General features: G+C 44.3%; 1 protein-coding gene across 1 annotated transcript in view; it reads right to left on the bottom strand.

Moving 5' to 3' along the window:
- TRPA1 (transient receptor potential cation channel subfamily A member 1) overlaps window positions 1–18,182 on the bottom strand; it is a 74,799-nt gene that overhangs the window by 43,707 nt on the left and 12,910 nt on the right. The window contains exons 7-10 of the mRNA XM_006277018.3: window positions 14,698–14,834; window positions 14,138–14,186; window positions 1,830–1,929; window positions 603–703 (exon numbers count right to left, since the gene is read on the bottom strand). Coding sequence (XP_006277080.1) covers window positions 603–703; window positions 1,830–1,929; window positions 14,138–14,186; window positions 14,698–14,834 — 387 coding nt within the window. The remainder of the gene's footprint in view (window positions 1–602; window positions 704–1,829; window positions 1,930–14,137; window positions 14,187–14,697; window positions 14,835–18,182) is intronic.

Raw genomic sequence — 18,182 nt, 5'->3', positions numbered from 1 at the left:
AGAGAAATGGGTGGAACCGAAGGAGGGTCATAAGCAGAGGTGAATGTTAATGAGTATGAAACAAGGTGTATAAATGTGGAAAGAACTATTGTTCAGGGCAGGTCCCCAGTTTGTTGTTTTTTTGGGACCTGGCCCAAAGCTGTCTCCATTCTGAATAAAGCTGTTGTGAGCAATGTGTGCTGGTGTTTGCTCCCTGCTTGCTCTGGCAAATGAATAACAGGACCCATGAGCAATTGGATCGTCATCTCCCTAGTCATTGGGTGTCACATGGAGTTGGGGTCTAACAAAAAATTCTATATTATACTGCTAATTCCTTGAGCCTTTCACTCCTTTACACCCCACAGCCAATTAGTTTCTGACATTATTGATGAAGAAAAGTGGTTCTCTCTCATTTACTCCCCACTCCTTACCCCAGAGATTTATAGTTCATTTTACTTATAAAGTTGCCCCAGTGTCCAGAAATAGTTTAAATATTTTCACATATACTATGAGAACATTACCAAGTCCTTAATATAGCTTTTTCATTGAAAGTCAAAGAAATACATATTCTCAAAGGCTTAATGCATTCCATATACACAGGTACAAATTGATGCTCACTGTACCTGCAGAAAGGTCTCATTCAAATGTTGTAGTCCTCCAGGTTGCAGGACAGTCAAATGCAAGAAATTCCGACCAAGTTGATCTTTTAATGATACATTTGCTCCTTAATGAATAGAGAAATACTAGTCATTTCAAAACCGCTGGTTCTTACAGTAATCAAGATTAAGTTTAAAGCATGCAGATTAAAATTAAATGAAAAACAGCTAAACCAAGCCACCATCACAAAATAAATCAGAACTTGTCCTCAAACAAAAGTTTCTATTGATAGAAACTTTCAACTTGCAATAACATTTGTTTCATAGTAGCATTGAGATAGTATCATTTACAGAGACCTATTCACAGATAATGAGCAACCATATATCCAGCTATGAATGGGAGATCTAGACAGTCACCACCTCTAAATATCAAGCCCATACTTTGTACACTCCTTTTGAAGTCTCATTTTTTCAACTGTGCTTGTACTCTTTTTAATAGAATGTGCTCAAGCAATTTTATTTGAGTTACACTCTAACATCATCATAACAACTGGACAACCAAGAAGTTTGGCAACCCTTAAAGACATACAGTCTCTTGTCTACTAGAAGTAAAGGTGTGAATGAAAGGCATTTTCCTTTCTAAAAACTTTTATTTTAAAATGCTGATAAAATAAGCTTTAAATATTGATGAGAGAAATAGAATAACAATTTTTGCAGTAACTTCTATTTAAAAATATGGTAACAGACAATTAAATTTCAACTTTTGCTAAGGGTACAGTGGCATAATAATGTTTTAGGTGTTGCTACACTGAAACCAAAGTCTACAATTTAGGTTTAAAATCCAATCTGGTCTGACTGTGCGAGAGTGCCATTTTCTGGTATAACAGTTCTGCCCCTTCTTTGTGCATTCAGTAGGGCAGAGCTCTGAGTTCCTGGAGAGATCAGGCAGAGCACAACTGCCACACCTCCCAGAAGAAGTGCACAACTGAAGAGGGTGCAGAAATGTGGTCTTCTGCAGCCCCCCAGCTCTGTACTTAATGTGGAAAGGCTGGGCCTTGACCTGGCTCCTCACTGGCTCTTTGGAGGATTTAGTATTCCAGAGAGTACCAGTATGGAGCATTCTTGCACTCAGTTGTGCCTGATGTCAAGGGAGGAAGTTTTAAGGGTAGACAAGGGTGAGTCCATTGAGAGAAACTTAACCTGTAAAGAACCTTCCTTGGATAAAACATGTAATATTCATTTCTTTTTTTGTACCTTTTGAGAGTAGTAAATTAACAATTTTCCATGATGCACAAGAAGTAGCCAACAGAAGTGGTGACCGACCCTCTGTGTCAATACTATTGATATTTGCACCCTGCAATAAAAAGGCCCAAGTTTATTCATAAACATTAAAAAATGGCAATAGTGCTGCCTCTTAAAAACAGGGCAGAATTATAGGCACTACTAGTCACTTGCCAGATGCTTTGAACTATGTCAATTAAGTTAACACATTCATCTTTATTTAAATAACTGTATGTGAAAATTTTCAACCTTGGGGTGCATAAGGTTAGACAGCTAAATAAGTGATTTCAGTGGGCATGTTTACACATGCAAATGCTCTGGGGTGGGTTTACTCTAGAGCAGGGGCATTTATTTCAGTTGGAGGGCTGCTTAATGAGTTTTGGTGAGCTGTGGAGGACTGCAAGGGTAGCCATCCCCCATGACAGGTGCCCTGCCCCCCTTGTTCACCGTCTTGGGACCAGAAGTCCTGCCCTAACACCTGACCTTTGCTGCCAGAAATCCCTCCCCTTGCCCCCAGAAGCAGTCCTTTTGAGAGGGGAGGGCTGCCATCTTGGAACCAGAAAAAAAACCAAATCATATAGTAGGTATATATGACTTCTAGTAAATTTAATTTATTACCAACAATATTTTTGTAATGATTTGTGTTTGCACAGTGTATATATAGAAATGAGTGGATAATAACTCAAAAATAAAGTCTTATTCTTGTATATTGTACATGGGAAGGATGTGGGGTGTGGTTGGGGTTTGTTAGGGGTTCTGGCTGTGAGTGTGGGAGACATAGGGTATGTTGGGGTGGTATATATCTGAGGGGCTTGTGGGGTTAGGGTGTGGGTGTGAGGGGTTTGTGGGGTATGAGGACTGCCCCACATGACTCCCCTCCATGGCGCTCAGCTCCTGGCACCAATGGCAGCATCAGCAGCAGGCACTTGGGGCACTTGTGGTCCATACAGGTGCAGCCACCTGGTGGCACACCATACGCAGATCCAATCAGTGCAGCATATGGTGGCAGTGCGCTCAGCCAGGCCAGCCTGCCTCTATTGTGTGGGGCTTCCTGCAGCACATGTGCAGCTCCTAGCACTTGCCTGCCACTGGAGGAAGCCCCAGACAATGGAGGCACCTCCTTCCCTGGTCCCTGCCATGCACATCCCAGGATTCCACCAGGAAGCAGGGGGCAGGGCTGCCTTCTACTTCCAGTGCAGTCTGGGGCCTGCATGGCAGGGGGCAGGGAAAGCAGCCAGCTCCATCATGTGGGGCTTCCTCCAGTGGTGCACAAGTGCCAGGGGCTGCACATGCACTGTGGACAGCCACGCATGATAAAGGTTATCTGGCCTGGGTACACTCCTCACCACCATGTGCAACACTGGCTGGATTTGCATGCTGCCTGGCAGCAGTACCGCACAGGCCATGAGTGCTCCAAGTACCCGCTGCCTGCTGCTGTTGCTGCTGCTGGCAACAGGGGTTGTGTGCCATGGGGCAGGGGGAGAGAGAGTGTGGGATGGTTGTGATACCCCCCACCCTCCCTCATACCCACACTGTGCCCACCCAAACTCCACAATCCCACCCTCCTCTAGGCATGGGCTCCGTGCTCCCACCAGCCTGAGCCCTACATTCCTGCCCAGCTGCAGCTCCCCTTTCCTCTGCTGGGTGGGGTAAAATTAGTTGATGGGCACCTGCAGGCTAGATGAAATTGCCTAGTGGGCCAGATCTGGCCTGTGGGTCTTATTTTGCCCACACCTGCTAAAGTAATTCATTCTAGGAGTAAACCCATCCCAGGCAGGCATGTGCAGGGAAGCGGTGGGGTGGCCATCACAGAGGGCAATCCAGTTGTCCTTGGTCCTCTATTGATACAAAACTCAATGTCTTTATGTCTTCTATTTTTCTCTTCAAGAGAATTTTAGTTGTCACTAAAGCAGGGTTCTAGTTCTCTAGAACTGAATTTTAGTTCTCTTCAAGAGAAAAACAGAGAACATAAAAGGCATTGGGTTTCATATCAATAGATAGAAGACAGAGTAGCAGAACACTGGAATGTCCTCTATGATGGCCACCCTAGAAAGCAGGAGCAGATTTGTTACTCATGGCAGCAGTCTGCTCCCACCCCTGCTGACCCTGCACCAACCCCCTGCAGCAGCCAGGGAGAGCTCTAGGCTCCACCCGAGTGCTAACCCAGGGGCTCCCAGGGAGTATGGGTCCAAGAGATAGCTATCTCCTGGCAGGGGCTGAAACATTGCTCCCTGCCCCCAGGGCAGGCTTCACCACTGGAGCCTGAATGGGGACAATGTTTTCCTATCCTGGCAGCTGAGAGCTCCTAGCCCCTGCTCTGCAAGTGTGACAACAGAGCTGGGGATGGAAGATTCTTATCTCTCAGCCATGGCTCTGCAACCTAGGAGTTGGGGCTGGGAGATACTTATCGCTTAGCCTCAGCTCTGCAACCATGGATCCAGGCTGGGAGATAAGAATCTCCCAGCCACAGCTTCAAGGTTGCAGAGCCAGGGCTGAGAGATAAGAATCTTCCAGCTGCTGCTCCATGATTGTGGAGCAGGGGCTGGAAGCTTCCTGCTGGCAGGGCAGGAGGACATTGTGGTGGCAGTGGCAGAGCCCTTCTTGGCAGCACCCGGGGGCAGGGAGCAATCTCCTGCCCTCCCACCCCCTGCTACCCGGCTGATCAAAAGCACATTTGCTGCCAGTCAGCCATCTACATGTGCTGTACTGCACATTACTCCCAAGTACATTTGCTACTCGTATTTACAGGTAGCAACTTTACTGGCAATTAGAGCAAACTACTGTGCAGTAAGCATCTACACGTGTAGACGATCACACTTACTGCGCAGTAATTTGCTCCAATCTCAAGTGAAGCGTCTCCTGTAGATGCACCTAGTGACACTGATCGGCAGCTCCCTACCTATCCAGCACCAATGCAAGCTGCTTCCCAACCACCGTACCCTTGTTGTAGAGTAAACTGTGTACTAACATCTTTATGGCCAGATCTATTACTACAAAATGTGATAGTAAAGCAAGTAATGTGCTATGAAAGAGTCACTGGCATAGTTGTTACAGTAAAAGCTCCTTCTGTGAATATAGTTTACTAGCAGAACTGTAGGAGATAAGTGGTCAAAATAACCACTGACAGCAAAAATACAAAACAGGCAAAAAATTATGTTTTGGTAATATAAAATGCATCCATGATTTGGAGGGCTTCATTGATAAAGTACAGCACTACAACTATACTTGCAAAACACTCCTAACATAGATCTAGCCTATTAAAGCCCCGACCACCCTGCTGCGACAAAGAGAAAATGAAAAAGTGAGTTAATAAAAGCTATTTTTAAGAGATTTTTGTTATGTGGGTATCTACCTTTTTTTTCCTAGAAAATGAACTGAGAAACCAAATCTGATCAGGAAACTATCCACATAGTGTAAACTAAGTGAGATTTAATCAAAGCTATGATCTATATTCATGCATAGGTTAATGCTTTTTTCCCCCATAGAAACATGGGATAAATCTAATCCTTACTAGATACACAATAACTATTTTCAGAAACATCAGAAAGTCACCGCTTATGTGCCTGCCTTCCTTAAATATACAATATTTCTTTTAATGTTAGAATTCCACTAAATGTACTGTTCATCCATGGTAAAGCAATGAAAGAGATTTTCCTAGTACACACACCCCACATATACACCAATAACTTATATATGGTTAAGTTACTGGTGGTCTAAAAATATTAAATTCCAAATCATTTATATAATGGAGTTTTCAGCTTTAGCTTAACTCTACACACACACACACACACACACACACACACACATATATATAGGGCTATGCGAAACAGCACCATTTTGTTTCAATTTCTGTTTCTCCATTTTGAAGGGACAGTGTTTTGTTTCACTGTTTCATTTAGGTTTCGAAGCACTGTTCTGTTACGTTTCGTCAAAACTGTTTTGCTGTTTTGACATTTTGTCAATAGGCTATAATGGAGAAACATGAAAAGGCTGAGGGGCTATGCCAGACTCCTCCTGAGGGCTCAGGCCCCCAGATATGCATGACAGATGAAAGAAGGCTGCTCCCACCACCTGGGACTGGCACTGTAACCAAGTAAGCCCAGCTTCAAAACACTTCAAGTGCCCTCTTTTCATTTTGAAGCTGTTTCTAAACCTTTTGTTTCATTTTGATTTCACTGTTTCAAGCTCGAAACAGCTTTGAAATGAAACACCCAGCAAAATTTCACACAACCCTACTACATATATATATAGACACACATACATACATATATAGATATGTACACATACACACAATAATTTTATTTATTTATTTATTTATTATATAAATAAATAAATAATAGATCTGTTCTAATCTGTGAAGGAAGAAAAAAGAATAAAAAGGAAAAATAAAAAACAATAAGAAATAGAAAAGAAAAGAAGTGCCAATAAAATACTTAGCAAAATGAAGGGGTTTAGGTTGTAGCCGTGTTGGTCTAAGGATATAGGCAGACAAGGTTCCTTGTCTATGAGCTCCATTTCATCAACCTGCTGGATACTAGAGATCATGGACTAAACATAGACATTGGATTTTTGATACATTACAATCTGCCTGGCAACTGACTCCCCAGCCCAGCCCCTGGCTTGTTTACTTTTCATTCCATCCAGGGAGAGCACGCAGCAACTGCTGCAGCTTCCTTAGCCTGATGAAGGGTTTTTGAACCCGAAAGCTTGCTTAATAACTATTCTCCAACCATTTGGGTTGGTCTAATAAAAGATATCAAATTCACCCAAGGAACCTTGTTAGCAAAATGAAATCACTTCAGAAGAGTCCCTTTCACTGAAATGGCCTTATCTCAAGAGATGCCTTAACTCTGTCTTTGAGAAAGCTCAGCCTTCAGAGGTTAATTCTAAAAATCATTGTCACAGCGGGGTCCTCGCGGAGGGCCGTGATCTCCTTGAGGCCCTCTCACCGCGCTACTCCGGCCCGAGGGCACCCTCCATTCTCACCCGCCACGTCTTGATGGAATATATGTAATAGGGAGGCTGCCTTGTGTTTCCTCGGGCCTGTCAGCTCCTGGACCCCTCATGGGTCTCCCCGTACAATGGGCGCTACCCAAGCGCTCTAGCCTTATGGGCTATGCGTGGCTCCTACCTCCCCTGATACCATGCCCCAAACCTCGCAGATGTAAAGGACGTTGTCCGGTCTGTCTCTCTACTGTGGCCCACCTTGGGCTCCCTCTCTCATACCCAGCCTCTTGCTGGGACTCTCGTCTGGTCCACTCTGGGCCTCCCCTGCCGGTGTGGTTCCGCTCCGGGACTCTCTAGCGGGCCTCCGGTCCTATGGGCCAACCGCACGGATACCCTCCCTGACTCTGGCTCCCCGCGCTGCTACTCCCTGTCTTCTCAGGGACAACCACAGCGCCCTGCCTTGGTCTGAGGGGGATTGCCGCACTAGCCTGCGGCCAGGCTCGCTATGCCCGTGCGCCCACACTGGACTACTCAACAAAGCACAATGGCGTTCCCCCTCTCTGGGGCTCACCGCGCCCACACTGGGCTACTCAATAACATACAAGGGCGTTCCCCCTCTCCAGGGCTCGCCGTGCCTACACTGGGCTACTCAGTAATACCGCCCCTTTCCTGGGGCCGGGGGCTATGTTCCCCCACACGCAATCCGGGGTCTCGGTCCCCGTCCGCAACCTATGGGTTGCGCCCGCGACCCACTGGCCGCGCTCCTCGCCGCCAGCTGCTCGCTCAGTGGCGTGCGAGCTGCACCTTCGGGGTCTACGCTCCCCCACACGCAATCCGGGGTCTAGATCCCTGTCTACAACCTACGGGTTGCGCCCGTGACCCACTGGCCGCGCCCCTCGCCGCCAGCTGCTTACGCACTGGCGTGCAAGTAATTGAGGCCTCCTCCAACCCCTACAGCCTCACCCAAGCCTCCGGGTGTAATAATACAAACACAAAGCAAAACCACAAGCCCCTAGGCTGTAACATAACCACAAGCCACATGGCCATAACTCATTATCATAGCTCAAGCCTCCAGGGCTATCATGAGCTGTAGTTGCGACTTAGGCTCCTTCCCATATCTCGGCCAAGGGAGCTCCTGCCTCTCCGGCTGCTGGCAGAGAACTGCCAGCCTGGCTTCGGCCCTGGGCTTTATAAGGGCCAGGCCCTGCCCCCTACAGGCAGCTGGCTCCGCTTAGTTGCTCCGGCAACCCACAGCTGTGCTCACTTGGTTCTGCCAGGGCTCTCTCCCTGGCAGTTTCTCCTCTCTTAGGAGCAGGCACTAAGATGCCCTGCGACAATTATAAATGCATAAGAAAATCTTTAAGCTAAATTCCCCACTAGACAAACAGCATTCCAAATCCATGTAGTCTAAGTGCCTAAAGAAAAAAGATTAAGAGTATTCTAAGGCAAGTATATCACATGGATTTAACAATTTTATCACTATCAAAACTACCAAGGCAAGCTTTTTCCCTGCACTTCTTGCAGCTACACAATTTTGTAGCAAAACAAGTATAGCAAAACTGCTTCCACTTTAACCCTGCTTTATTCATGGTTTGAAATAAAGTGATTTAGTTCACATGTACCATTACAGGTTCATACAAAATCAACCAGTTACAGTTTAAAAGCTGCTGTTGATTCCCCAGAAATAGTTCCTCCCACCCTTCTAAAGCAGGTCAAATACATTTGTCCATACCCTTTGGACACAGACAGAAGTGCAGCTCCTGGATCTAAAAATATAGCACTTCAAATAAACCATTATGAGTTAGACTGATCCTCCTGACCAAAGAGATGTTAGCCATTAGGTCAGGCAGATGGGAGATCAAACTCCAAACTGGAGCCAATCCAGGGAGAAATGCTGCTTGTCTGAAGCCTCTTCCCCTAGCTCCACCCCACCTTTAGCTCCTGTGATGTCTCAGGTAAGGAGCTCCAAGGTGAGGGGCTCCAATTCATCCATCCCCCCCACTCCAGCATAGCTGGGGAAACCCTAAAAAGCACCTCCCTCCCCGGGCCTTTTCCCCCTCCCATCCTAAGACAGCACCAGGGGTTAGGCTAGGCTGCAGCAGCCCAGCCCTGGAACAGACAGAAATTAATGAAGACACTCCACTTTGTCTTCATTTGAACCTTCACACAATGAGGGTTATTTTGTCATGCGATCAGAGTGCTCTGCAGTCTTGCTCTTCTTTTTTGTCATGGTTTTAGAATACTTTCAAGGGGACAATCACACAACAAATGTAATCTCTGTCCACACCTTCAGTGAAGCTTTGGATTTTGATGACCAGATTTTTTTGTTTAAATGTACACACAACTGTAAACCTAATTTACATATGCAATTACATCCTTTGTGTGCACAAAACTGTTGAACAATGAGGCATGATCTATTTCAATATACATGTTATATTGGTTTACACAGGTAGTAAATATATAAATTGAACAGGGATCATAGAGAAGTAGGGCTGGAAGGGACCTCTGGAAGTTATCTAGTCCAACCCCCTGCCTGAGGCAGAATCAGCCCTATCCAAACCATCCCATACAAACCATAATCTAAACCACTGGTCTCCAACCTCAGGATGCAACTCAAATCAGGGTCGCAGGGGTCCTCAGTAGGGTTCTGAAGGGCCTGCATACACATTCACATGTGCGGCCCAGGAGTGGCAGGCAGGGCTGCCATACACAAAGTGGGGAATGGTGGCTCCCCCACCCTCGGGTCACTGCCACTTCACTCCACTCCCAGTAGCCCCCATGGTGCCGGGTCGGGAGGTCCTGTTGGTGGTCAACTTAGGGTTGCAGCAAAAAATGGTTGGGAACCACTGCTCTGAACTCTATATAAGACTACCATCAACCCTAACACAACATAGAACTAACACACTAACCTGCCACAGATAAAGCAAGGAAAACATGACAGTCAATGTCCTGCTCCTATGAAATGTTGTCAAGATATACTCAAAAAAATCCTGGGTAGAGGGCCACACACCCCCTCCCCCCACTACAGAGAAAGGCAAAACCCCCATGGTCTGTACCAAACTGACCATGGGGTAAAAATCCTTCCTGACCCCAAATATGGTGATTGGCCTGACCCTGAGCAGAGGGGCAAGATCCCCTAGCCAGGAACCTCCAGTTTTGGTCCCCGTAGAAGAATTGGCACACTCCAGTCAAAGTCCCCAGCCTTGGCTGTAGCCAATACCCAACGCCTCTGAGGAAGGCTTAAAAACACACTGACATGTAGTAGAAGGTGGGGGGGGGGGGGAGGAAAAGAGGGCAGCAGCAATCAGCAAAGCCCAGAAGTATGAGAAATAGTAGAACATAGGCCTAGTTATGGCGTAGGCACCCCCAACCAGTGGTTGTCCAGACTCTTTTTGAACACCTCCAGTGATGGAGAGTTCACAAGTTCCCTAGGCAGTCTATTCTACTGCCTCTCTATTCTAAAAGTGAAGAAATTTTCCAGATATCCAGTCTAAACTGTCTTTGCTGCAGCCTCAAGCCATTAGTCTGCATCCTCCTCATTGTAGCCAGAGAGAAAAAGTGCTTTGCTTCTTCTTTATGGCAGTCCTTCAAGTATTTGAAGATTGCTATTATGAAATATTTGAAGATTGCTATTGCCCTTGCGTATCTTTTCCGCAAGCTGAGCATACTTCACTCCTTCAGCCTCTCCTCATATGATTTGCTTTCCAAGCTCTTGATCATCTTCATTGCATTCCTCTGGACCCTCTCTAACTTTTCCATGTCCTTTTTAAAATGTGGAGTCCAGAACTGCACACAGTATTTCAGACAAGGCCTAACCAGTGCTGAGCAAAGAGGTACTATCACCTCCCGTGTCTTGAACCTAATGCTTCTATCGATGCATTCCAAAGCCATATTCACCTTTTGTGTGGCTGCTTCACACTGCAGACTCACAGTGTGTCTGCATTCTAACAACCCTCTGAAGTCCTTTCCCATAGCGCTGCCATCCAGCCAAATGTCACCCATTTTATATTTGTGTTTTTAACTGTTCTTTCAGAGGTGTAGCACCTTGCATTTGTCTGCAGTGAACTTAACTCTATCCCAACTTTCCAATCTGCTAAGATTCTACTGAATTGTGCTTGCATCCTCCAACATGTTCAAAATCATTTCCAGTTTCATGTCATCTGCAAACTTACCCCCTTAAATTTCTATGCCAGCATCCAAATTGTTGAGAAACGTGTTGAACAGCACTGGGCCCAGAACAGACCCCTGTGGGACTTCACATAAAGCCTCCTACCATTCTGACATGGACAGATTAATAATTATCCTCAGGCTATGGCTATTGAGCCAGATATCTATCCACCTTGTAGTAGTTTTATCCAGCTCACATTTCTCTGATTTGTTTATCGGGAGGTCATTGTCAAAAGCCTTGCTGAAGTCCAGATACACTATATCCACAGCATTCCCTTCATCCACCCCAGTAATTACTCTGTCAAAGTAGGAAATCAAGTGTTTGACATCATTTGTTTTCATAAATTCACACTGGCTGCTTGTGATCAGCCATTCATCCTCCAGATGCTTGCAAACGGCCTTCCTTAGGATATGCTCCAGTAATGTCCCAGGTATTAAAGGAAGGATAACCAGACTGTAGTTCCCTGGGTCCTCTTTTTAGCCTTTTTTAAAGAGGGGCACTACATTGGTCCTTTTCCAGTCCTCTGATACCTGGCCCATCTTCCAAGACTTCATGAAGATCATTGCCAAGGGCTCCAAGATCTCTTCTGCCAGTTGCTTCAGGACCCTGGGATGAAGTTCATTGGGTCCTGCTTACTTGAATTCATTCAGATCCAACAAAAGCTCTCTCACCATGCCTTCTGTTATCTCCTCCCTCAGTTTGCCCTCTTCTTTATCCAGATAACCCTTATTAGGTGTCTGGCTGCAGCTTAATTTTTCGTGGAGACTGAGACAAAGTTGCTGTTGAATAGCTCCACTTTCTTTGCATCTTCAGTTAGGAGTTCCCCGTGGCTGGTTAACAAAGGGCCCACACAGCTTCTTTGGCCCCTCTTTTCTTACTAACATATTTATTTGCATACACTCTAAAACAATTAGATATGTAACATTTTAATTAATACTTTTACATAATACCTTCATTTTTCTTTTTCAAGCACATCTTTTTCCCTTTCTTAACTCTTTGATTCATCTTAATAGCTGATCAAAAAAAGGATTTGAGCCAGGCTCATATCTTCCAAAAGTCCAAACATGTGATCAAGGGTTGTGCTGAATCAGGGCCAAAATGATTACCACAAAAAGAGAGCAACAACTCAATTTGTAACTATGGAACTGTGTTCCACAGTGGTTTGTATCTCGCAGTTAGTCATTCACACTATGCACATTGTATAAAATGTAGCCACAGCACAGCATATGGGTGATGCCTCTATACAATTCTGCTTTTGGCAGGATGATCAAATGCTCACTGTAAAAGACTAAAGTGGTTAAGAATAGAGCCTGTAGTTGTCAGGTCTATTTCCAAACACAAGAAGCATATAACAGAAGACACTACATAATATTTATAAGCTAATGTGTTTAAAAGGATGAATGGATTTTAAAAAATGCAAGTGATAACCAAACCCAAAGTCTACTGATTCTGACAGTTGCTCAGCATAGCGCGCACACTGAACATACAATGAACATATAGGTTAGGGACAGAAGTTACACATAAACCAGTTTAAGTGATCAGAAACTGATTTAAACCTTTGACAGAACATAATTCAGTGCACATAAACCAGTTTCAAAATGGCTGAAACTGGTTTAAGATAAACCTGATTGAATGTAGTATCAGACTTAACTGATTTGGGTCAAACCAGTTTATGCAATATCTGTCCCAGAACTCTTCCTGATTTAAGTTAAACCAGAGCCCCTCAGCATCCCAGATGTTTTGCAGCCCTGGGCTGGACTTGGTTGTCTGCTCCAGAGAGCAGGGCTGCCCCCACCCATCTGCTCCCTAGCTACAGCTCCAGCAGAGACTGCAGGTACAGCAGGGTCTGCCGGGCTTCCCCCTGGCCACCCCCTCACCACTGACTGCTCAAGCAGGGATCTATCCTTCCTTTCCTCCCATCTCCCACAGCATGGACCCCAGCTATACGAAACCTAGCCAGCATGTGGTATGCTAGCTAATGCTGAGAGGTGTCTGTGTGTGCATCTCCAGTTTCACTGGGAAAGGACAAAGGCAAACAGGACAGTGTCTGCTTAGTGCTTTTTGGAGCTAATCAACAGGTCATCTGGCAATGTCCCTCCATGCCTTCCTTGGAAAAAGCTGTTTAAGAAGATCTTGAACTAGAGAGAGAGGCTTTTGTTTTCTTGATGGGCTGCTAAACACTGTTATCAGCTCCCTACTGTCTTCCTCACCAGTCAGGTTTGTGGACAGTATGAAGAAGCTGGGTGAGGGAGATTGAAAAGCTCAATATCATCAACAGATGCAGGCACTGCACACAAGTAGTCCTCCCTCCCCCTTCCCACTTTGCCTCAGAGTGCTAGCTGGGGGCTGGCAACCCTCCCACCCCTTGAGCAGTGAACTGGGAAAAGCCTAGAACTGTGCAGGGTGATTCTCTCCCTAATCAGTGTCTGGCCAGGGCCTGGCCATGCCCCCTCCCTCCCCCCTCAGCTCAGCACGGTGGAAGGGAAAGGAGGGCTGCTCTAGCACCTCCCCCCCCAGCTTCTAGCCTGAGCCACTGCAGGTATGTGCCTGCATTTCCTTCATCCAGAGGGAATGTCTGTACACTTGCAAATCAGTTCAACCTAGACAGGTTAGACTAACCTGCAAAGGTTGAATCAATTCAGGCTAAGGCTTTTTGAATATCTGTCCCTAGCCATAGTGATATAAAGCCAGTGTTAATGTGTACCCATATCCTAGTCATCAGGAAACTTTGGAATACTTCCTCTCTGGTCCTCATATCTATTTCATACAGAAGCACAAGCAAACCCCCTCAGAGATGTGTGAAGCAATGTTAATATTCTTAAAGGCAAGGATGCCTGAGTCATTGTGTCATATTCTATTTTTTCTATGCCTGAATGATTAAAATGCATAGATGAACATAATTTTCCAGGATCCATAAATATAGATACTACTGTGAAGCCATAACTATACCTATGAATAGTTGCACCTGTGAATTATGGAATACATTTTTTAAAGTGACCTGTACCTAAAGGAACATTTTACTTCGTAAATTTCTTGCATTTGCCAAGCAGGAAATTAATTTATTGTTAAATAAAGAAATTACAAGATGCTTCTATGCACCCATGGAAAAACAACTGCCAAGAGCATTTACATATATAGATCTCTATTTGCTTGATTAAATATTTACCATGGAAAGCAAATATTCTGCCAGTTCATAATGATCAAACAGTGCTGTCCTGTGGAGAAAAATGCAAAAATATATTATAGTATAGTCTATTGTAGGATACAATTATCTAATATATATCGTATTAAAATGGTCACTGAAGTTTAAAAGAACAGGCAATACTTTTCTCGTTCTACTGCATCCCTTTAGCACTAACATGTAATTTCTTTATACAGAAGAGAGAGATATCTATCTTTGTAATAATTTACAATAAGTAATTGTTACATTTATTTTGCATACCTTGTTATTTTTTTTAATCCAGGGTAATACACTGCTAATCTTTACAACTCAGTGGGTGACATGCTGGTCTTAATAGGTAAATTACAAGATTCCTATTGCTGTAAGTATAGCCAACATTTTACTCATTGTTGCTTTTGCAATACAACAAAGATCAACATAAAGTATTAGATTCTACAGATTTATTTTGCAGTATATGAACCTCAAGCTCCACAAGGACTTCTACGTGATATGATCAGGAAGAATCTGATCACCATTATAACATACAATACTAGAAGATTTCTTACCTATGAAGCAATGTTTCCTTATTCCCATCTACAGCATCGATAAGAGACTCATCACCAGCATACGAGGACATCATTAATTTAACAATCTCAGTTGCTCCTTGAGTGGCAGCAAAATGAAGTGCTGTGCATTTTTCATTCTGCAAATGGCATTATAAAGCACAATTTATATTCAAATGAATTTCCTCCCTATTTAATCTGCTCTAAAAAGCTGTGTCATGGTCCAGAAGCCTAATTTTAAAGAGTCACACTGCCATACAGGTGAGTAGTACATGGACTTCTGTTTCTTTAGTTATATAAATCTAGAGCTATTTCTAATAAGATCATCTTATGAGCGCTCTCTCATTCAGTGGCCACTGATTGATGGCCTCTGAAAAAAGTCTGAAAGTCTTTTGTACCTAGAGTAACATGCAGCTACACAGAGCAGCCCAGAAAATGGGGGGCTAATCCAGTGTGGGGGAGGGGAAAAAAAACGTAAATGATGAAAAATATTCCAATCTTGTCATTATAATTATTGTTTTAACTTATTTTATAGGTACAATTTCCCAAATCCATCATTTACTAAAAAAGTAGTATATTCTTATGGCTTTATATCCATGTTAATCCATGGATTAAGTTTTTGGATGCAGATTTTCAAGGCTGTGTTCTCTCTTAATGGGGAGGAAGTGGTAGTTATAGCCACTTCTGAGGGTTCTCTTAGGCCTCTTATTTTATATTTTTTTTACACTTCTGCAACACATTCTTGGGAAGTCTCTTTGAATTGAACTGAAAGTCTTTCACAATTCTATAACCAGGCTTAAAATGTTCATTTTCCTACCTTCTTAGGAAAGAACAATTGTTCATGGGTAATATTAATCTCACCACCAGATCATGGCAATTTAGATACAATTCCAAAAAACAAATGTGTTCAGGATAGAGAGGAATGGCCAAAAGAAATAAAATTTCTTGTTCTTTTAAAGGAATAAATCCTATTAACGTTTACTGACATGAATACATTTTACTCATTCAGGTAATATTACTCATTTCAAGCTATTTTCAGAAATATGTATTTGGTAGAAAGATGAATCAAGGCACCATTGTTGTCATGGACAAAACAGCACACATACATACAACACAGAATTTTATAAACTCTTGACAGAGTACCCCATGGCACAATACCAGGAAGAATTAAGTGACCTTGTAATAACTCTGCCCCTAGAAACACAGAATAAAATTAATGCTTCTGTCTCCCAGGGACCCAGGCCAGGTAACTTTAATTTATTACCCAAGACCCACAAACTTAGGATGCCTCATTGTCTCTGGCATTGGCATCATCTCAGCAGAGGAAGTTTCTGGCTATGTTGACTCTGTCTTATTCCTGTATACCACTGGAGCTGCCAGCTACTGGAAAGACACTCACAGGTGCACGTGCACCCTTTGAGAGTGCTGGTTCATCCCCTGACAGGCCACACTCCCCACTTAGGTGATGGGCAGGCGGAAGTGCTAGTGCCCCCACTGTGAGCACCGGACAGGGAGTGGGGACACTGGATGAAGTGCCACGGCCACTTCCAGGAGTGCTGTGGTTGTTTCCCAGCCAGTGTGATCGGCTGCGGGGGGGACCCCCCACCCCAGTTGGCAATATTAGCCAGGAGGGAACCTCCTCTGGTCGCTGGCAGGGCATGTGACCCCCCTGATTAAGATGGCAACAATTGCTCATGTTAGCTACCATGCATGTCACATCTTTGTACACCAATAACTCCCATGTGGACAGATTACAAGCTATAAAAATCATTATCCCTAATGAGGGCACTGCTTTTTTTTCCTATTGCATACTCCTGCTTTGTCCTCACACATAACTATTTCATATCTGGAGATTCCCTATACCTACAAAAAATGGCACTGCCACAGTAACATGTATGGTCCCTCAATATGCCAATATGTTTATGACAGACCTAAAAGTCCATTCCTCCACAGCTGCCCTCATTTTCCTCATATACTTAAGGTACATTGATGACATCCTCATCATATGGACACATGGGAAGGAATCTCTAGAGAAATTTCACCAGAACTTTAACAACTTCCACCCCTCCATAAAACTAACTCTGGAATACTCTGCCCAGCAAATTAATTGCCTAGGCACCACAAAGAAGGTTTGAGTAGCCATATTACCACCACATTGTATCAGAAACCCACAGACTGCCACAGCTGCTTTCATGCCACCAGCTGTTATCCTAAGCATACTACCAGATCCATCATCTACAGCCAAGCGCTATGTTGCAACTGTATCTGTTTAGATCCCACCAACTCAGATACACATCTTAAGGACCTGGAGCAGGGATTCCTACAATGTAAGACAATCCCAAAAATATTCATAAAGAAAAACAAATCAATAAAGCCAGGCTCAGACTGCAGTTTGAGCTTCAGACTGCCTCTTTCTGCTTAAGATGATAAGACAGATCCATATTTAGCTGTAGTAACAGCAAACCTGTGGCAAAAATGACTGACCTGTGGAAGCAGGAGAGAGAAAGGCCCAGGAAAACGTTTGTTTTGGTTATTTTAAAATCTAGTAGTCTCAGTGATTAAAACAGGACTAATGGAGTAAGATTTCTTCTTTTAAGATTTCCTCTTTTAAGCATAAAAAAAATATTAAAGACTTTGGGTAAATAAAGGCATTTTATTCTGAATAGTCTTACTAATATGGATGGTGCTTACTCACACAAATAGACCAATGGGTGTCAATGGGATGGCTTGGATGAGAAAGACAGGCAGGATCTAGCCAATAATTTGTCTTCCAGAGCCAGGGTTTTTGGTTGTAGCCGTGTCCCTTGCTTACCACCATAAGCATTCCTTCACCCATGCTTCCCCCTTGTTCCCCCGCCCATTCCCTACCCATTGTTTTCCCAATTTCCACCTATTTATATTCTCACTGATCTCCTGTCACACTTTTAGCTTGACTTAGTTGGTCTAATAAAAGAAATCACATCTACCCAAAGAACCCTGTCTTCCAGGGTCATGCACATTCCCAGACCTTTTGTTTCTACAAAGTTTCTTTTAAAAACAAATATGTTTGGAAAAGCCAAGCACTTTTCATTTAACTTTTCTAACAGAAATGCACCGCTTAGGATTTCACTAGAGGTATACCAATAGCCAATTTTTAAGGAGGCATATCGGCCGATACCAATCTGATTTCTGATACAGCTGCATGCAGCTGGTAAGTCTGTTGTGGTGAAAGGGGAGGGGGCAAGGAAAGGGTGTGTTGTGGGGGGGCACATCAACACCCCCACACTGTGCAGAGGGGCAAAAATGGTAGTGTGGACTCAGCCCAAGCCCTAGCCCTAGGGTGGTGTGGGGGTGGAACGGAGGGATGTGACCCGGCCCCAAGGGGGAAAAGGAGGTATAGCCTGATCATGCAAGGGGAGAGGAGACGTGGCCTGGACCAACCCAGCCCTGTGGGTGGGGAAAGGTGTATGGCCTGGCCCTGTTGGGGGAAAACAAATGTAGCCCAGTCC

This window comes from Alligator mississippiensis, chromosome 3 (assembly GCF_030867095.1).
Source record: "Alligator mississippiensis isolate rAllMis1 chromosome 3, rAllMis1, whole genome shotgun sequence".
In the NCBI taxonomy this organism is placed as follows: Eukaryota; Metazoa; Chordata; order Crocodylia; family Alligatoridae; genus Alligator; species Alligator mississippiensis.
Note: the sequence above shows the minus strand (reverse complement) of the source record. Positions and strands in the feature narration are given on the sequence as shown.